General features: G+C 39.6%; 1 protein-coding gene across 1 annotated transcript in view; it reads left to right on the top strand.

Annotated features, from left to right (window-relative positions):
• The first annotated feature begins 1411 nt into the window (after positions 1-1411).
• LOC128687412 (glutathione hydrolase 7-like) overlaps positions 1412-22146 on the top strand; it is a 79677-nt gene continuing 58942 nt past the window's right edge. The window contains exons 1-3 of the mRNA XM_070092768.1: positions 1412-1646; positions 8089-8267; positions 11704-11855. Of these exons, the coding sequence (XP_069948869.1) occupies positions 1610-1646; positions 8089-8267; positions 11704-11855 (368 nt within the window). The 5' untranslated portion in view covers positions 1412-1609. The remainder of the gene's footprint in view (positions 1647-8088; positions 8268-11703; positions 11856-22146) is intronic.

Genomic DNA, 22146 nt, shown 5'->3' with positions numbered 1-22146 from the left:
AAAGCACATGGAATAGGAGGAGAAATTTTTTCCTGGATAGAGGCATGGTTGACAAATAGGCAGCAGAGAGTTTGCATAAATGGGGAGAAATCAGAGTGGGGAAGCGTCACGAGCGGTGTTCCACAGGGGTCAGTGTTGGGCCCCCTGCTGTTCACAATCTACATAAACGACATAGATGAGGGCATAAAGAGCGACATCGGCAAGTTTGCCGATGGCACCAAAATAGGCCGTCGAATTCATTCTGACGAGGACATTCGAGCACTCCAGGAAGATTTGAATAGACTGATGCAGTGGTCGGAGAAGTGGCAGATGCAGTTTAATATAGACAAATGCAAAGTTCTAAATGTTGGACAGGACAATAACCATGCCACATATAAACTAAATAATGTAGATCTTAATATTACGGATTGCGAAAAAGATTTAGGAGTTCTGGTTAGCAGTAATCTGAAACCAAGACAACAGTGCATAAGTGTTCGCAATAAAGCTAATAGAATCCTTGGCTTCATATCAAGAAGCATAAATAATAGGAGTCCTCAGGTTGTTCTTTAACTCTATACATCCTTGGTTAGGCCTCATTTAGATTATGCTGCACAGTTTTGGTCACCGTATTACAGAATGGATATAAATTCTCTGGAAAATGTACAAAGGAGGATGACAAAGTTGATCCCATGTATCAGAAACCTTCCCTATGAGGATAGACTAAGGGCCCTGAAACTGCACACTCTAGAAAGACGTAGAATTAGGGGGGATATGATTGAGGTGTATAAATGGAAGACAGGAATAAATAAAGGGGATGTAAATAGTGTGCTGAAAATATCTAGCCTAGACAGGACTCGCAGCAATGGTTTTAAGTTGGAAAAATTCAGATTCAGGAAGGATATAGGAAAGTACTGGTTTGGTAATAGAGTTGTGGATGAGTGGAACAAACTCCCAAGTACCGTTATAGAGGCCAGAACGTTGTGTAGCTTTAAAAATAGGTTGGATAAATACATGAGTAGATGTGGGTGGGTCGGTTGCCGTGTTCCTCCCTTAAGTCAATGTGACCTGACCTGACTAGGTTGGGTGCATTGGCTTAAGCCGGTAGGAGACTTGGACCTGCCTCGCATGGGCCAGTAGGCCTTCTGCAGTGTTCCTTCGTTCTTATGTTCTTATGTTCTTATTTGTTTACTATAATTTTTATCACTGAATATATCATTGCTTAGCTAATCTTAAGTTAATTTTAAGCCTGCCCATAATGCTCTGCATACAAGGGGCTTTTGCCATGTTACACTTAACCACTGTATTTCTTTGTACCTCCATGTATCATGTCCAAATTTATAATAAATAAATAAATAAATAAATAAAAAGGTGAGTACGTGGCTGGTGTGGGGAAGCACCCAGGGTAGTTTCCCCCACTAACCACCATTATAGAAAACGAAGGAAGGGAGTAGCGATGTTATAATAAGTGAATCGTTGAAGTTTCCTAGAGGCAGGCTAAGACCTCAAAGGTTCGTGCTCCTCCAGCTGCCTGGATGCCCTTCTTGTAACCCTCTCTGCGGTGCCAGTGACCTTGGCAGTCAAAGCATCTTAAACAGAAAGAAGATAAGAGTGCCGTCAGTTGTATTCCGTCATGACTCGTGGCCAAAATTCAGCAAATGGGTTTTCAGGTGTGTTCAGGTTTTCTTGTGAGTTAAATAATTATGTATTATAATCTGGGATGATGAAGATGTACTCGGGTACTGGTTTTTCCCTGGAATAGAACTACATATTGCACCTTATTAACTATCACTTGGTTGCTGTCTTCAGAGTCCCGTGGGTTTTGTTATGTTTACTTTCAGTTCTTGTATACAGTTAACATTTGCTACTATATCCCAACTCGAGTGTATAGTTTATTCACTCTATTAAGATAAGATATTAGAACAGTGGAACACGGCAGTAGGCCTATTGGCCTTGCTAGGCAGCAGTGGTGGTGCGAAGGGGTATTTTTGAATACCCCTTCCTGTGAGCGGTAGTCAGATTATAGTTCCTGGGCCCCAATGTTTTGGTAGCAAGTTAGGAGGAGGGGGCTGAATCTCCCATATTCTCCATCAGCACTTCTGCCCAAATAAAAATTAGGCTAACCTACTGGCTTTTTGGGTTATTCTAGGTAATTTATACTATGTATGATAATTGTGTACCTGTGCCTGAAAAAAACTTACTTATTTGGCTGAGCTTGAGTTAAGACTTTGTTCGGATCTTTAACCCGGAGGGTTAGCTACCCAAGATAACCCAATATAGTCAGGGCGTCATCGGGGACTGTCAGTCTTATTCCCATTGGGGTCCTTCATCTTCTCTCCCAGGATGTGATTTGCAAGAGTTGACTAACACCCAAGTACCTACTTACTGCTAGATGAGCAGGGACATCAGATGTAAGGAACCATACCTGGAGGGTATTCTGAGGGTCAACGCCCCCATGACCCAGTCCAGGACCAGGCCTCGTGGTGGATCAGGGCCTGGTCAACCAGGCTGTTACTGCTGGTTGCATGCAGACCGACGTATGAACCACAGCCAGACTGGTCAGGTATTGACTTTAGGCGTCTGTCCAGTTCCTTCTTGAAGACAGACAGGGGCCTAATGGTAATCCCCCTTATGTATGCTGGGAGGCAGTTGAACAGTCTTGGGCCCCTGACACTTATTGTGTTGTCTCTAAGTGTACTCATGGTGCCCCTGCTTCTCATTGAGGGGATGTTGCACTGCCTGCCAAGTCTTTTGCTTTAGTAGGAAGTGATTTCCATGTAGATTTGCGACTAGTCTCTTTAGGATTTTCCAGGTGTATATTATCATGTATCTTTCTTGCCTGTGTTCCAAGCAGTACAAGTCAAGGGCCATGAACCATTCTAGTAATATAGTTGCTTTATGGTACTTACACGTGCAGTGAAAGTTCTCAATATGTTCTCCAAGTTTGCAATTTCACCTGCCTTAAGGGGGTCATTAGCGTACAGCAACATTCCAACCTAGAGAGAACAAGCGATTTAAAGGGAATCATCGTTGGCTTGGCATTCCTAGTTTTAAATGTTCTTATTATCCATCCTATCATTTTCTTAGTAGATATGGTAGATACATTGTTGTGATTTTTGAAAGTGAGATTGTATGACATTACCACTCCCAGGTCCTTCACATTAGTTTTTCAGTCTATTTTGTGATTGGAATTTGTTTTATACTTCGATAGTTTTTATTTCCTCGAGTTTTCCATGCCCAATGTTTCCACTCGTGTTGGGGATCGAACCTCACGCACACTCACCATGTGAGCAGTGTGTTTACCTGGAGTTTACCTGGAGAGAGTTCCGGGGGTCAACGCCCCCGCGGCCCGGTCTGGGACCAGGCCTCCTGGTGGATCAGAGCCTGATCAACCAGGCTGTTGCTGCTGGCTGCACGCAAACCAACATACGAGCCACAGCCCGGCTGATCCGGAACTGACTTTAGGTGCTTGTCCAGTGCCAGCTTGAAGACTGCCAGGGGTCTGTTGGTAATCCCCCTTATGTGTGCTGGGAGGCAGTTGAACAGTCTCGGGCCCCTGACACTTATTGTATGGTCTCTTAACGTGCTAGTGACACCCCTGCTTTTCATTGGGGGGATGGTGCATCGTCTGCCAAGTCTTTTGCTTTCGTAGTGGGTGATTTTCGTGTGCAAGTTCGGTACTAGTCCCTCTAGGATTTTCCAGGTGTATATAATCATGTATCTCTCCCTCCTGCGTTCCAGGGAATACAGGTTTAGGAACCTCAAGCGCTCCCAATAATTGAGGTGTTTTATCTCCGTTATGCGCGCCATGAAAGTTCTCTGTACATTTTCTAGGTCGGCAATTTCACCTGCCTTGAAAGGTGCTGTTAGTGTGCAGCAATATTCCAGCCTAGATAGAACAAGTGACCTGAAGAGTGTCATCATGGGCTTGGCCTCCCTAGTTTTGAAGGTTCTCATTATCCATCCTGTCATTTTTCTAGCAGATGCGATTGATACAATGTTATGGTCCTTGAAGGTGAGATCCTCCGACATGATCACTCCCAGGTCTTTGACGTTGGTGTTTCGCTCTATTTTGTGGCCAGAATTTGTTTTGTACTCTGATGAAGATTTAATTTCCTCATGTTTACCATATCTGAGTAATTGAAATTTCTCATCGTTGAACTTCATATTGTTTTCTGCAGCCCACTGAAAGATTTGGTTGATGTCTGCCTGGAGCTTTGCAGTGTCTGCAATGGAAGACACTGTCATGCAGATTCGGGTGTCATCTGCAAAGGAAGACACGGTGCTGTGGCTGACATCCTTGTCTATGTCGGATATAAGGATGAGGAACAAGATGGGAGCGAGTACTGTGCCTTGTGGAACAGAGCTTTTCACCGTAGCTGCCTCGGACTTTACTCTGTTGACGACTACTCTCTGTGTTCTGTTAGTGAGGAAATTATAGATCCATCGACCGACTTTTCCTGTTATTCCTTTAGCACGCATTTTTGCAAAGGCTTTTGCAAAGTCTGTATATATTACATCTGCATTCTTTTTGTCTTCTAGTGCATTTAGGACCTTGTCGTAGTGGTCCAATAGTTGAGACAGACAGGAGCGACCTGTTCTAAACCCATGTTACCCTGGGTTGTGTAACTGATGGGTTTCTAGATGCGTGGTGATCTTGCTTCTTAGGACCCTTTCAAAGATTTTTATGATATGGGATGTTAGTGCTATTGGTCTGTAGTTCTTTGCTGTTGCTTTACTGCCCCCTTTGTGGAGTGGGGCTATGTCTGTTGTTTTTAGTAACTGTGGGACGACCCCCGTGTCCATGCTCCCTCTCCATAGGATGGAAAAGGCTCGTGATAGGGGCTTCTTGCAGTTCTTGATGAACACAGAGTTCCATGAGTCTGGCCCTGGGGCAGAGTGCATGGGCATGTCATTTATCGCCTGTTCGAAGTCATTTGGCGTCAGGATAACATCGGATAGGCTTGTGTTAATCAAATTTTGTGGCTCTCTCATAAAAAATTCATTTTGATCTTCGACTCTCAGTCTGGTTAGCGGCTTGCTAAAAACTGAGTCATATTGGGACTTGAGTAGCTCACTCATTTCCTTGTTGTCATCTGTGTAGGACCCATCTTGTTTAAGTAGGGGCCCAATACTGGACGTTGTTCTCGATTTTGATTTGGCATAGGAGAAGAAATACTTTGGGTTTCTTTCGATTTCATTTATGGCTTTTAGTTCTTCCCGCGATTCCTGACTCCTAAAGGATTCTTTTAGCTTAAGTTCGATGCTTGCTATTTCTCTGACCAGTGTCTCCCTACGCATTTCAGATATATTGACCTCTTTTAGCCGCTCTGTTATTCTTTTCCGTCGCCTGTAAAGGGAGTGCCTGTCTCTTTCTGTTTTACATCTACTCCTCCTTTTTCTTAGAGGAATAAGCCTTGTGCATACATCGAGTGCTACCGAGTTAATCTGTTCTAGGCATAAGTTGGGGTCTGTGTTGCTTAGTATATCTTCCCAGCTTATATCGGTTAGGACTTGGTTTACTTGGTCCCACTTTATGTTTTTGTTATTGAAGTTGAATTTGGTGAATGCTCCCTCGTGACTAATCTCATTATGTCGGTCTGGGGCTCCGCGCATACATGACTGAACCTCAATTATGTTGTGATCTGAGTATATTGTTTTTGATATGGTGATATTTCTTATCAGATCATCATTGTTAGTGAAGATGAGGTCTAGTGTATTCTCCAGTCTAGTAGGCTCTATTATTTGCTGGTTTAAATTGAATTTTGTGCAGAGATTTAAAAGCTCGCGTGAGTGTGAGTTTTCATCAGAGCTGCCTCCTGGTGTTATTTCTGCAACAATATTATTTGCTATATTCCTCCATTTTAGGTGCCTTAAGTTGAAATCCCCCAGGAGCAAGATGTTGGGTGCAGGAGCTGGAAGGTTTTCCAGACAGTGGTCAATTTTTAACAGCTGTTCCTGGAATTGCTGGGATGTTGCATCCGGAGGCTTGTAGACTATCACAATGACTAGGTTTTGGTTCTCGACCTTTACTGCTAAAACTTCCACTACATCATTTGAGGCATTTAGCAGTTCTGTGCAAACAAGTGACTCTGCAATGTACAGGCCAACCCCCCCCTTTTGCCTGTTCACTCTGTCACATCTGTATAGGTTGTAACCTGGGATCCATATTTCGTTGTCCAAGTGATCCTTTATGTGGGTCTCAGTGAAAGCCGCGAACATTGCCTTTGCCTCTGCAAGCAGTCCACGGATGAAAGGTATTTTGTTGTTTGTTGCTGGCTTTAGACCCTGTATATTTGCAAAGAAGAATGTTATCGGACTGGTGGTATTGTTGGTACTGGGGGGGGATTTTTTTTCCGGCATTAGTATCTGTATCTGTTGGTTTGGAGTGGAGGCCATCGACTGTGGTTCCACTCCAGGAATGACTGGATTTGGTGTACGATTTCTGCCATTTCCTGCCAGTTTTTTGTCCTTCCTGGCACTAAAAAACCTCTCCCTCTTGAGTGGCTGTGGCTACCCAGGTTTTCCCATGGCCTGGATGTTTTGTATCTTTTTGTCCCCTTTAGATGGTATGCCTGGCAATTTAAGTTATAGCACAGTCTTTCCTGTACTGAAGAGGTACACAGTTCAGGGTGAAAAAGCTTACAGGAAGGGAGTTTGCATTTTCCTGTTGTCATATGGGCATGGCATTTCCTAGGGTGGTCATAGTTGCACATCCCATCTGTTTTTCCAGATTTCCCATGCCAGCAGATACCGAGTGCATAGTATGTGCACAGGCTTGGTTTCCGTTTGCCTTGGGTTTCTGTGACTGTATTCCCTGTTGGTGCATGTTTCCCTGTCTTACTTCTATCCTCCCTAGCACCAACAATGGAGCTCCCACCATTTGTTTTTGGTAATATATCCTCACTATTGCTAGTGGAGTCCTCTTGTTTGCTATTTCCTGCGGTATTTCTAGTTTGCAATATTGGTTTTATCTTATCTTTGACTACACTTGTTTCCCTACTATGGCTCCTGTCCCCTATGAGGTCATTCATATGTATTCCTTCCTGCGTATAATTCCCGACTACCTGGACAAAATCTCCAGCTTCACCATTACTGTCTCCCAGGACAGCATCTCCAGCTTCCCCATTACTGTCTCCCAGGACAGCATCTCCAGCTTCACCATTACTGTCTCCCAGGACAGCACCTCCAGCTTCACCATTACTGTCTCCCAGGACAGCACCTCCAGCTTCCCCATTACTGTCTCCCAGGACAGCACTATCAGCTGTGTGCTATCAGCTGAGCCACAGGTACCACAAAAATGAATGCCAATGGCATTTGGTGTTCTCAGGTGGTTACTCATCCAAGTACTAACCAAACTCAATGTTACTTTGTTGATATGTCAAAAAACAGGGCATTCAGTGTAGTATGGCTGTTAAGTATTAGTTTACATTTTACAATGCATACAACCTATGTACACTATGGAATAAGTAAATGTATTTTATCATGGTGGCATATCCATTGTTGTGGATCATTTTGTTAGTAAGTGTGGTGTTATAATATTAGTTTTGCCTGGGCATAGTTTATTGAATCATTAATTAAAATAAACAAAGTTTGATGGCACACAACTAAAATATCACACTTTCTATTGAACAACTGACCTCTGATCCAGGAGAGAAGCCACCCACCTATATTCATTCTGGCAAATTCACTTGGGTGACAGTATTGATTGATATAATGAAAGGCAACTGTAAATTCAAGAAAGTTGTGTGCAGGGTGAGGAGAGTTTTGCATAGGACATTGATGAGGAATATTGTGCATAGAGCATTTGGTCAGTTATCATTAGGATTAGGCATAATAAACTGTAAACAGGTTTTCTAGTTGCACAGTTTGTATTATAAAGTTTGTAAGTGATTGTGGCTACATCGGTGAAAGTTGGTTTACATTAGGATTTAATTAAAGTTTGAAGAGCAAGATGCTGTCAGGTTCTTGCAAGTCATGAAGCTCCAAAGCCTTACTCTGGGACCATCTATAGCACTTAGTTAAGTCTGTGTGGTAAGGTAATGGGTATATTGTTAAAGCTCAATTTGGATGTCCAAGCATGAATTAAATTATGAATTTGTTTTATTTTAGGTGGCGACTATCTGACGGAAGATACAGTCCTTCGCTCATATGCGCTCTATCCTATAAAGAAGCGCCGGTGTTGCCATGTTGATGGAGATGGCTTTACAATTATTAGCACCTGTTTTTTCATCCTTACTGCTGCTATTACTGTTGCTCTCATAATCCAGATACACTACGGTAACCCAGAGGTAAAGTTATGAAACTAAGAAATTAGGAAATAGAATAAGACCATGAAGTCATTAGGTGCAAAAACCATAATCATATCTAAAAAATTTCACATTTTTATTTGTTTATACAGTAGAACCCCTGTATCCACTGATTCTGTATCTGCAGTTTCAGTTGTCCACAGTTTACCGTGGCCCAAAAATACCTCTTAATTTTGCATAATAATGGCCCCCAAAGCATAAAAGTAGAAAAGCTGTCAGTTCTTCAAAGCCTAAGAGAAGCTGTAAAGTACTTCCCATCAGTGAAAAAGTGATAATCCTCCACTTATTGTGTAAAATTGATCAAACTTTATAATACGTATGTATAGGACTTGTATATCGGGTTTACTACTATCCACGGTTTCGGTATCTATGGCAGGTCCTTGGAACATACTTCCATAAATATGGGGGTCCTACTGTATTAAGACATTATATATGGTCTGTGATGGTTGTAATAAATTAAAATTTATTATAAGTGTAGTTCCTAAGCTCTTACGGTACTGTGATAGTTCTATATAATTTTTAAGCATGTAATACTGCATATAGTACAGTGTGACACTTATTAAACAATAAAAAAAATAGTTTTTAAAATGTTCATCATTATCAGAAAACTAGGTGTTTTTTTCGTTTAACTCTGGTTATACGTACAGAGCATTTCAGACACAGGCTAAACTTAAAATTACTTGACATTCTACAGTTATATGTATAGTGAAATGAGAATAATTGAATGCTAGATTTAATGTAATAGAGTTGTCTGAAGATAAGATTATTAACTATAATAATTTTAAGTAACAACTTTATACTGTACATTATTACACCTATCATAATACAATACAGCAGGTTAGATTCTGGCTACTGCTGTAAAGTGAAAATCGCTGTAGAGTGAATCATAGCCATTTTTCACTTGAAAATACATATAAAAGCCTGATAACATATTTATACTATCATATATTAAGTGAGCAATATATCTAGGCCTTAAAAATTACTATATGGTGCGCACATTAATTAAAATATTTTCATCTTTAGTTTATAGTGAGTGGTGAATATATTTATTGTAGGATGTCTGAATACTAAATGAAGAATGGGTATAATTGAAAACCGCTGCATTAGCAAAACACTGCAAAGTGGGGTCCACCTGTATAGAGAATTAGTAATACAATATTGTACTTATTACCAGTTTTTAGTTATAAAAATTGAGTGTAAAAATATAGTAGTGACAAAAAGTGCATGAATACGAATGGTGTATTTGGCAGTTATGTTAGAGCTAGGAAAATTTACTTAAAACTCAGGAATCTCTTATTTTTAATTATAATTTTGAAGCACAATGCTATGCTATATATACTATATATAGGGAGTTTCTAGAATCTTGTGGTAGGGAGCTCGATATTTTTGAGCATTTTATTTTAATGGATTTTCTACCAAGATTAAGTCAAACACATAGGATGTAAAAGAGATATTTGTTTTTTGTATTAAGGATTTTATTGTGGCTTCCAAGAAAGAGTTTTAGCACTGTTTAATATTTATATCTAGAGTCCTAGAACCACATCATTGAAACCAGGGTCCCTCGCATATTTCTACATTATTGAAGCCAGGGTACCTCGTGTAGTTACATGTCATGAGCCCGGCTCACTCAGATAAACTGTGAGTGGTAAATTTTGGCTTAGTAATGAAAGAATGTGTGCATGGTATAAAAAATAATTCTTCCCAATGTGGTGCATGATGGCAAAAGTAAAACTCCAACCATGCCACTGGTTTAAAATACCAAATCTGAGGTGTTTTCCAAGGTGGTTTTTATGGTTTTATTTGCTGTTATTCAGTATCATTTGATAAGCCAGAAGATATACTACTGAAATATTTATTATTTTGATTGGTTTCTAAATCAGAAGTAGTTTGAAATTGAGCTGAAAATAATGAAAAGATTCAGTTTTTGCCAATTTTCTTGAGGACAGATAATGCCCCTCTACACCCCCCTTCCCCAGTCTGCTTTATTGGTTTTTAATAGGTCTGATTCAGTTATTGGGACACCATAAACCATGAGCAGTCATTCCTGGTTACATTTTATTATCTGAGAAATAGAGTAAATCTTCAAATTTTGTCTAATTATGAATTCATCATGAAAGGTAAATGTAATGCAGAAGAGGCCTGAGGACATGAATAATAAGTTCTGAAAATGTTGTTTTTAGTGCCAGTAATGTCTACATTCTTTATTTTGGACTATTTTTAAATTGATATTTTTTTTAATTTTGTGTAAAATTACCCAATTGGCTGAAATTGCTGATGTGCAAATTGTGCTGAGACTGCTAACTTTGTTCCTGCATAATTCCATAAGTTTTCCATCAATTTTGTACTTTTGGTATCATTACCTTCAGGTAAAGATTCTTTACTGTTTCAGAAGATTTTTTTTTTTTTTTTAAAGTAGACACTGAGAGCAATATTAATTTCAAGAGTTTGGACATTGAATGGATTAACTGCTTATGGTAAACTATTTCCTATGCAACATTTGTCACATGGTTTCCCTGTCCACCTTATATGCCTTTTCTCAATACATAACTGCAACAAACACACTGCCCACTTTCTAAATCATCTCTCCTGCTCTGCAATCCTCCTTCCTATCTTACCCAAATCTTTTTAATAATAATTCTTCTGTTCCTTTTACTCAGTATACTCAACAGGCTTATGCTCCTATTCTTACATTCTCCCTTGTCCCCTCTTTCCTTTTGCAGGGGAACTATGTATGCTTTCATCCAGTCCTTTGGTATCCTCCCTTTTATGTATAGACTGATCAAATATACCAACCACTCCACCACTATATCCCCGCTTGCTTTTAACATCTCTCTCCTAATTCCTTCAATCCCAGTTGCTTTACCCTCTTTTTTTTTATTCTACCCAATGCTTCATGCACTTTTACCACATCCATCTCTGGCTCCTATTGTACTTCTATACGAAAGTAGCCTAATGAATATTACTGTATAACAAATTTGTCAATACAATTTTGTATTACTCTCTTCATATATTATTACTGTTTAATATATAGTCTTGTTATCTAAAATTGCCATTATTTTAAATTCAGCATTCAATTTTTTTTGACAAACTGGCCATATCCCACTGAGGCAGGGTGACCTAAAAAGAAAAACGAAAGTTTTTCTTTTTAAATTTGGTAATTTATACAGGTAAAGGGGTTACTAGCCCCTTGCTCCCTGCAAATAATGTATCTTCAGCTATACATCTCCATAATGTCAAGTAGTTTTAGGTTATACTTTTAAACTGCCTGAAATGCTCTGCTTAATAGAGAGAGAGTTTTTAAAATGTTTAAGATTAATATAACCAAATTTTGTAGCAGTTATGTACATTTTGAAAATAAAATTGGCTTAAAAAGAATAATGCAATAACATTTTTATATCTTAACTGTTGTCATTTTTAGGTAACTCCTCATGGAGCTGTTGCTACAGATGAAGAGGAATGTAGCCGTGTAGGGATTACGATCATGAGGGATGGTGGGAGTGCTGTTGATGTTTCTATAGCCTCTATTCTATGTATGGCTGTTGTCCACCCACACACTGTGGGACCAGGAGGGTAAGTCTTTAACCGAGAAGTGCCATGTTGAACAATCTAGGGGCTGCAGAAAAAAAAGGCTTTTTCTGAGAATGATTTCTTCCGAACAGCACAAGGCTCAATCAGTATGAAAACATAGTGGCAATTTGCATAAATATTCTCGAGCCCAAGGTAAAAGTACAAGCATAACAGCAAGCTACTTGAATTAATTGAACTTAATAGCTTTAAATATTAATAAACAGAACATAAATTCAATTTTTGCTTAAATAGGAAGCCATTGCAGCTTATATATGTAGGGATTAATGAGAACACCATTTGGAAACGAAGCTACCAGTTGAACTGCACTGTGGTTTTCTCTTGAGATCAAAATATTTTTAGCAAGTAGCTAGGTAAACCCACAGACACATTTTGCAAAAAATCACTTCAAGAGGAAATGAATACATGGATAAAGGTTAAGATGTTCTGCTTATCAAGATATTTTCTGACTGCATAGAGATTACAAATATGAAAATTGCAGAATTTAATTTGATTGATGCATCTTAGTGACACTGAAGAATTCAGGTAATCACCTAGATTTCTCACTGATCCAACAGGCTGCAAACTAACAGTACCACAATTCAGTCAGTACTCTCCTGAGGTTTTCCACTGACAATCAGAATCTCTGTCTTAACCCTCATTTAATTTCAGTTTTCTACTTGTCATCCAAGCATAGTTTTGCATATTTCACATTTTGAACCTAGACGTAGAGTTTTCTATCATCAGCATGAAAGTGATAATTGACCCCATGAACATCCATCAGTAAGGCTAAGCCACTAACATAAATGGTAAACAATACCAGAGAGGTACGATTTCAGAAATGGCAATGCAGTATCCCTAGGGCCACAGCCAAAAAGATCACTCATCAGTAATCTATGATTAATGGTATCAAATTTAGCACAGGCCCAACAAAATTAGCAACACCGCTTTTCCTCGAAAAGTGTTCACTGTCATGTCATTATTAACTTGATACAAGGCTGTCTCAGGTGTATGAAATGGTCTATATGCAGAATGAACACGTGGTAAAACATTACTCCAACTATAAAAGGAAAAACTATCAAAAACAACACGTTCATTTTAGAATGGAACGTAAGGTTAAAAGTAGGACGATAGTTTTGACATGTTTTCTGCAACCAGGGAAGGCTTCTTAAGGAGCAGGCAAACCAAAACCCCCTTCATTGACTGTGGGGAAACATCCACTTTGAGAACTACAGTTAATCAACACAATTATAAAGAAAAGAGCACTTTCAGGTGTGGGCAAGATATCTGAAACATTTATAGGATGTAATGCACAGTATGTCTTACTAGAATTTGTGATATATCCCAGAACTCTCTCCTCACTGACTGAAGCAAACTGAGAAAAGATGATCTGTAATAGGCAGAGATCATGAGCTAGAATAATCAGAGAACTTTGCACCCACTTGAGTTGAATCTTAAGCCCTAACGACTATTCACTATTTTCTGACCAAAATAATCCGAGGAGGAGGCCAGCTGAAAAGTAGAATCAGCAATAGGCAAAGCAGGTTCAGATACAAAGCAGGTTCAGAATATTGCTGCACACTAACAGCACCTTTCAAAGCATGCATAACTGCGAAAAACCACCTCAATTACTGGGAACGCTTGAAGTTCCTAAGCTTGTACTCCCTAGAATGCAGGAGGGAGTGATACATGATTATATACACCTGGAAAATCCTAGAGGGACTAGTACCAAACTTGTGCATGAAAATCACTCTTCACGAAAGCAAAAAACTTGGCAGATGATGCAACATTCCCCCAGTGAAAAGCAGGGGTGCCACTAGCATGATAAGAGACAACACAGTAAGTGTCACGGGCCCAAGACTGTTCAACTGCCTCCCAACATACATCAAGAGGATTACCAATAGACCCCTGGCTGTCTTCAAGCAGGCACTGGACAGGCACCTAAAATCAGTACTTGACCAGCTGGGCTGTGGTTCGTACGTTGGATTACGTGCGGCCAGCAGTAACAGCTTGGTTGATCAGGCCCTGATCCACCATAAGGCCTGGTCACAGACCAGGCCATGGGGGCGTTGACCCCTGGAACTCTCTCCAGGTATACTCCAGATATGCATGACCTAACAGGTTATTCAGATGGGTGACCATGAGCTCCTGATATTTTTAAGATTAAATTTTTTCCCTGATTCAGGAGTACTTAATCTATGCCAAAGATGCTCTGGACTTTTGAGACCTACATAGCTGTGCAACAGGAATCACACCTACGGACAAAATTATGAATCAGGTTCTTTTAGTAATTCAAGGACAGAACTTGCTTACAGATCACTTTTTGATGTTCCTCGTGTCCATATCACACTGTAAAAACTCTAAAGGGCCCCAAAATTTGGAATTCATTACCAGTAAATACTCAAGTAACCTGATCTGAACATCAATTTAAGATTCTTCTCAAATACCACCTGCTCACCCTAAACTAAACTCAGTACTTTACCAAAAATTAACTAAATCTTAAACTTCAAAATTAGATGCCCAAAGTTCATACATTACTTAATACTACATTATAGTATAAATACCTGCCCAAAACAATACTGACTTACACCCAATTGTTGCATTCTCATACTGTAAATTACTTTCAACAATGTACAATGTTATATTCCCATAATATACTTTAAATATTTACTATTGATATAACCTACAAAATACTTTCAACTTGTACTAATGTAATATCCCCAGATTGTAATTTGAGTAAACTTACTGTCTGCTATCAATAACAACAGATGTACAACTTAAACAAACTATGATAAATTTCTCTAGTATTAAGTAGTCTGTAAGCCATAATATTTAGTCTGCCCATAATGCCACGACATGATAGTGACTCTCTTTGCACTGCAACTCATTATTGTAATTACATTGTTTTGCATGATGGTAGGATTGCTGGTTTCTTTTTCTGTCTCATAAACACGCTAGATAACAGGGATATCTTGCTACTCCTACTTAAACTTTGGTCACACTTCACAGACACGCACATGCATATATATATATACATACATCTAGGTTTTTCTCCTTTTTCTAAATAGCTCTTGTTCTTCTTTATTTCTTCTATTGTCCATGGGGAAGTGGAAAAGAATCCTCCGTAAGCCATGCATGTCGTATGAGGTGACTAAAATGCCGGAAGCAATGGGCTAGTAACCCCTTCTCCTGTAGACATTTACTAAAAAAGAGAAGAAGAAAAATTTTATAAAACTGGGATGCTTAAATGTGCGTGGATGTAGTGCGGATGACAAGAAACAGATGATTGCTGATGTTATGAATGAAAAGAAGTTGGATGTCCTGGCCCTAAGCGAAACAAAGCTGAAGGGGGTAGGGGAGTTTCAGTGGGGGGAAATAAATGGGATTAAATCTGGAGTATCTGAGAGAGTTAGAGCAAAGGAAGGGGTAGCAGTAATGTTAAATGATCAGTTATGGAAGGAGAAAAGAGAATATGAATGTGTAAATTCAAGAATTATGTGGATTAAAGTAAAGGTTGGATGCGAGAAGTGGGTCATAATAAGCGTGTATGCACCTGGAGAAGAGAGGAATGCAGAGGAGAGAGAGAGATTTTGGGAGATGTTAAGTGAATGTATAGGAGCTTTTGAACCAAGTGAGAGAGTAATTGTGGTAGGGGACCTGAATGCTAAAGTAGGAGAAACTTTTAGAGAGGGTGTGGTAGGTAAGTTTGGGGTGCCAGGTGTAAATGATAATGGGAGCCCTTTGATTGAACTTTGTATAGAAAGGGGTTTAGTTATAGGTAATACATATTTTAAGAAAAAGAGGATAAATAAGTATACAAGATATGATGTAGGGCGAAATGACAGTAGTTTGTTGGATTATGTATTGGTAGATAAAAGACTGTTGAGTAGACTTCAGGATGTATATGTTTATAGAGGGGCCACAGATATATCAGATCACTTTCTAGTTGTAGCTACACTGAGAGTAAAAGGTAGATGGGATACAAGGAGAATAGAAGCATCAGGGAAGAGAGAGGTGAAGGTTTATAAACTAAAAGAGGAGGCAGTTAGGGTAAGATATAAACAGCTATTGGAGGATAGATGGGCTAATGAGAGCATAGGCAATGGGGTCGAAGAGGTATGGGGTAGGTTTAAAAATGTAGTGTTAGAGTGTTCAGCAGAAGTTTGTGGTTACAGGAGAGTGGGTGCGGGAGGGAAGAGGAGCGATTGGTTGAATGATGATGTAAAGAGAGTAGTAAGGGAGAAAAAGTTAGCATATGAGAAGTTTTTACAAAGTAGAAGTGATGCAAGGAGGGAAGAGTATATGGAGAAAAAGAGAGATGTTAAGAGAGTGGTGAAGCAATGTAAAAAGAGAGCAAATGAGAGAGTGGGTGAGATGTTATCAACAAATTTTGTTGAAAATAAGAAAAAGTTTTGGAGTGAGATTAACAAGTTAAGAAAGCCTAGAGAACAAATGGATTTGTCAGTTAAAAATAGGAGAGGAGAGTTATTAAATGGAGAGTTAGAGGTATTGGGAAGATGGAGGGAATATTTTGAGGAATTGTTAAATGTTGATGAAGATAGGGAAGCTGTGATTTCGTGTATAGGACAAGGAGGAATAACATCTTGTAGGAGTGAGGAAGAGCCAGTTGTGAGTGTGGGGGAAGTTCGTGAGGCAGTAGGTAAAATGAAAGGGGGTAAGGCAGCTGGGATTGATGGGATAAAGATAGAAATGTTAAAAGCAGGTGGGGATATAGTTTTGGAGTGGTTGGTGCAATTATTTAATAAATGTATGGAAGAGGGTAAGGTACCTAGGGATTGGCAGAGAGCATGCATAGTTCCTTTGTATAAAGGCAAAGGGGATAAAAGAGAGTGCAAAAATTATAGGGGGATAAGTCTGCTGAGTATACCTGGTAAAGTGTATGGTAGAGTTATTATTGAAAGAATTAAGAGTAAGACGGAGAATAGGATAGCAGATGAACAAGGAGGCTTTAGGAAAGGTAGGGGGTGTGTGGACCAGGTGTTTACAGTGAAACATATAAGTGAACAGTATTTAGATAAGGCTAAAGAGGTCTTTGTGGCATTTATGGATTTGGAAAAGGCATATGACAGGGTGGATAGGGGGGCAATGTGGCAGATGTTGCAAGTGTATGGTGTAGGAGGTAGGTTACTGAAAGCAGTGAAGAGTTTTTACGAGGATAGTGAGGCTCAAGTTAGAGTATGTAGGAAAGAGGGAAATTATTTCCCAGTAAAAGTAGGCCTTAGACAGGGATGTGTTATGTCACCGTGGTTGTTTAATATATTTATAGATGGGGTTGTAAGAGAAGTAAATGCGAGGGTCTTGGCAAGAGGCGTGGAGTTAAAAGATAAAGAATCACACACAAAGTGGGAGTTGTCACAGCTGCTCTTTGCTGATGACACTGTGCTCTTGGGAGATTCTGAAGAGAAGTTGCAGAGATTGGTGGATGAATTTGGTAGGGTGTGCAAAAGAAGAAAATTAAAGGTGAATACAGGAAAGAGTAAGGTTATGAGGATAACAAAAAGATTAGGTGATGAAAGATTGAATATCAGATTGGAGGGAGAGAGTATGGAGGAGGTGAATGTATTCAGATATTTGGGAGTGGACGTGTCAGCGGATGGGTCTATGAAAGATGAGGTGAATCATAGAATTGATGAGGGGAAAAGAGTGAGTGGTGCACTTAGGAGTCTGTGGAGACAAAGAACTTTGTCCTTGGAGGCAAAGAGGGGAATGTATGAGAGTATAGTTTTACCAACGCTCTTATATGGGTGTGAAGCATGGGTGATGAATGTTGCAGCGAGGAGAAGGCTGGAGGCAGTGGAGATGTCATGTCTGAGGGCAATGTGTGGTGTGAATATAATGCAGAGAATTCGTAGTTTGGAAGTTAGGAGGAGGTGCGGGATTACAAAAAACTGTTGTCCAGAGGGCTGAGGAAGGGTTGTTGAGGTGGTTCGGACATGTAGAGAGAATGGAACGAAATAGAATGACTTCAAGAGTGTATAAGTCTGTAGTGGAAGGAAGGCGGGGTAGGGGTCGGCCTAGGAAAGGTTGGAGAGAGGGGGTAAAGGAGGTTTTGTGTGCGAGGGGCTTGGACTTCCAGCAGGTATGCGTGAGCGTGTTTGATAGGAGTGAATGGAGACAAATGGTTTTTAATACTTGACGTGCTGTTGGAGTGTGAGCAAAGTAACATTTATGAAGGGGTTTAGGGAAACCGGCAGGCCGGACTTGAGTCCTGGAGATGGGAAGTACAGTGCCTGCACTCTGAAGGAGGGGTGTTAATGTTGCAGTTTAAAAACTGTAGTGTAAAGCACCCTTCTGGCAAGACAGTGATGGAGTGAATGATGGTGAAAGTTTTTCTTTTTCGGGCCACCCTGCCTCGGTGGGAATCGGCCAGTGTGATAATAAAATAAAATAAAAAATAATCTCAATGTAAACTTGCAAGGAAATAACAATTGTATTGTATTGTACTAGCCATAGTCACAAACATCTCATCAGACAGTGTAGGTGCATCCACCTTGCCCAAGGCATCTCTCGCTATCGCATCAACCTGGTTCAGATCTTAGTTTCTACAGTTAGGAAACAACAGTATGCACTCACAAGGCAAAATATCAAGACTAAATATAATGATACTATGATAGGACATAGTAATATCAAGAGGTATTACTTCAACTTCTTTAATACTCTGAGAATTAGCAGTAGACAGAACCAAGGCCAATATATAGCTATCAATGTGGGCGGTGATAACACATTGTTTTCAAAATTACTTATATTTATTTTCTCCAGTAATTCTCATGAATGGAGATTCTGTTGTGGACAGTTAATCCAGTAGTTAGTCACCACACATGAAGATGACCACTCTTCTTGACAAAAAGTTGATAAGAAAACCAAATTCCTCAAGAAACAAGGAATCAGTGCCACGATGGTACACAACCATCAGTCTCGCATTCTGCTGATGACAGTTTGCTGCTGCTTCCATTATCTCAAATGACACAACAGGCTGACTGATTGATATATGATGGACACTTAACAGAAATGAGGAATAAATGACTGGATCTCTACTACCCCAAGCAGCAGCTAACCTGTGAGTATGGTAATTCAAAACTGACCTGGGGAGAGCAGCTGCAGCCACCACTGTATCAGATCCATACAGCCATGATTCTTTCAATATAGTAAAATATTGAGAGAAAATGATTTAAAACTTTAACAACATGCACTGTTGTATTTCTTATTGAATGGATGTTTAATAATTTTACACAAGGGGTTTTGGCAAACTTAAGGAAGACTTTGCAAGTATTTTGAGGCCTTGATGTTTGTATTCTCCATTTATAATGTGGCAACACCAGCTCCAGACAGTCTGAGCTACATGCAGAGTGGTAAATTGTGCCGAAGAGAATCTCTGGGAAAACAATTGATGCAACAGGGAGATGATTTTTTGTCACAGTATCTAGGCTCATGATCACCAGCATAAAGCACCCTCATGTTAGTAACACTGGGTCACCCAAAACCTGTTATAAACCAACAAATGTTTTGGATTTTGAGAACCACCTTCAATACAGCCGTCTTGCTACCACTCTTATAACCCTTGAAAAACAAACACTAAGGACACAGCCTCTTTCAGATAGTTCCTTGGTTTCTGGATTCTTGGTAAGAGTACCACAGTTACCATAGGAAGCATTTTGGTAGGTTCATAGACCACAAAACTGTCATCAACAGGAAAATGATAAGAAATGGGAGCCGCAGTCTCCCAGTGCACTTAAGTGATTGGAATTAAAGTTCATGATTTTTAGCCTCCCTTACCTTCTGTACTGAGATTGAACTTGATGAATCATGAATTAAATTGGTTAACTTGCATGGCCAGCAGCAGCATTGTCCACTGGGATACCAGGTTTTGGCTTGATAATCAAAACCTGCTGATCCTGAACCACAGTGTTCACTCCATATTGTTAACCCTTTGACTGTTGCAAGCCCATTTCTGAAACTCGTTCTATGTCGCAAAATTTTTGGAAAAAAAAAATCATATTGAAATGATAGAGAATCCTTTCCCAATGCTAATGACACCAAAAGTACGAGATTTGATCGAAAACTTAAAGAATTACGCTCCTGCAAAGTTAGCGATAGCGGCAATATATACGCATAGGCAGTTTCGCCGACTTTTTTAGTCCTATTTTCGGCCAATTCCATTGTTCCAATCGACCAAACTCTCAGCTGTTTCTTTAGAACTCCATTCTTTCTATGAATTGAATACAAGAAACCATTTACCAATTTCAATTACCCAATAAAGTAGTCAGAAATTGGCAATTTGGCCAATTTCATGCAAATTAAAAAATGTGCCAATTTCAAAATAGGGTTCAGAATAAACAATGCAGACATTCTTGGCACTAAAAAACATATCCTCTGTTCATTAGTCATGTCTCCAGGCCCCTCTTATATTACTCTTGCTTTTATTTTGATTTTTTATTCACACAAAAAATAGAAGATTTACTGTTATGCAGACTACTGCATTATTGTAAAAATGGTATAAATACTATCAATGCACTAGTGAAAGAATATTAGACTTCCCAGTTGATGTGTATTGGACGTGTGGTGTGATTTCCTTTTTCTTGAACATTGGTAAAAATCGAACATTTCTGCTACTTTGAGCTCAATTTCAATGTCGTTTTCATCGTGAACCTAATCAAAATCATCTCTATTTCTGTAATATGTTTTCCATTCTGTCAAATGAGACCAAGAAATGAGAATACAACCATAAATGCTATGTGAAAATACACCTCAAATTCGGCATTTTAATCCCAAAACACGGTCGGAGTTTTTTTTTTTTTTTTTTTTTCATGCACTGTGTGCTGCAGGATTTTTTTTATACAGTGCACACTGACCGCATAGACCCATTCCCTCACATGTGGTCCTACCAGCTTTCTCCTGCTTGATTTGAAGCCGCTAGAATTATTGAGTATATGTATGTCCGAAACACTGGCTTGTAAAACGTATATACATGTATATGGCCGAAACGGTCAGAGAGTTAATATTGATGTCAAGCACCTTCAGAGGGTGCATCTCCTTTCCCATTCCTGTCTAACCTTTGTGACAGCTTGCCACAAAGGTTAGATAGCTTTTCATCCACCTGCAGCAGCATTATAATAAAATCATTCAAAATATTTTTAACAGCTTTACTCACTACACCAATCACTCCCTCAGAAACACTAACCACCAATACTCCTTGAAGTTGGAGCTATTTTCCTCATGAAGAACATCTGCTCGATCGCTATCGCACTCAGCTCATACACTGAGGTCCAGAGTTTGAATCTCCTTTGGTACAGCTGGGAAAACATTAGGGACTTGTTTCCATAAGACACCTGCCATCCATGTTCATCCATCAATATAAAATGGGTACCTGGGTGTTAGTCGACTGGTGTGGGTCACATCCTTGGACAAAACTGACTTAATCTGCCCGAAATGCTCAGCAAAACAAGCTGCTTTCTATATAGTAGTATGTCACTGATGTCAGCTAGGCCTGTATACCATGTACATGTACTTGTAGTAAATAAAGATATTAATCACACCCATTTTATGACCACTTAAAACCCGAACTATGATGTGTGAGTGCATAAAATTATATTCATCCTCATTTAATTTAGCATAGGAAATGTGAAATCATTCACTATGGAAGGTACATACAAGTCCATTTGGTATTCTTTCTCACTTTAACCCCTAAATGGTCCAAACATATATACATATACGTTCTTACCGCTAGCGCCCCAAACGTAGATCATTTTATTTTTCCTGCCTCTAAATTTGGCACAATTGGCTTGTGATGCCTGATCAGCATAGAATGGGTCTTAACACTTGGTATGTGCAGTATTAAAAAAATATGGTATCACTTAGTACCTTGTGGGAGCACCAGTTCAAATGAGCTCCAGCTAGAGCAAACAGCATGGCAAACACCAGGGATTCATTGATTTTATGTAGTATTAACATTCCCATTTTAAGAGGAAAGTGATGTTGACCCCCAGTTTAGTGGCTTTGGGGCGGATGTGGCCATAAGTGGTCGAGGAAATATCAAAAACCTCGATAACAACCCATGTGCAACATTTGTGCAGCACTCTTTCAGAATGTCTTATAACCTATGCCCTAAGTAAAAGAAAATTCTGGAACGTGTAATACGTGTTCAGCAGGCTGGGTGGCTGGCTGGCCGACTGCTGGCTGGCTCTATCTCTGTCTGTCTGTCTGTATTTATGTCTATCTCTGTCTTCTGTCTATCTCTTTCAATCTGTCTCACAGGTATGCATAAATACAATTATACATA

This window comes from Cherax quadricarinatus, chromosome 40 (genome assembly GCF_038502225.1).
Source record: "Cherax quadricarinatus isolate ZL_2023a chromosome 40, ASM3850222v1, whole genome shotgun sequence".
In the NCBI taxonomy this organism is placed as follows: domain Eukaryota; kingdom Metazoa; phylum Arthropoda; class Malacostraca; order Decapoda; family Parastacidae; genus Cherax; species Cherax quadricarinatus.
Note: the sequence above shows the minus strand (reverse complement) of the source record. Positions and strands in the feature narration are given on the sequence as shown.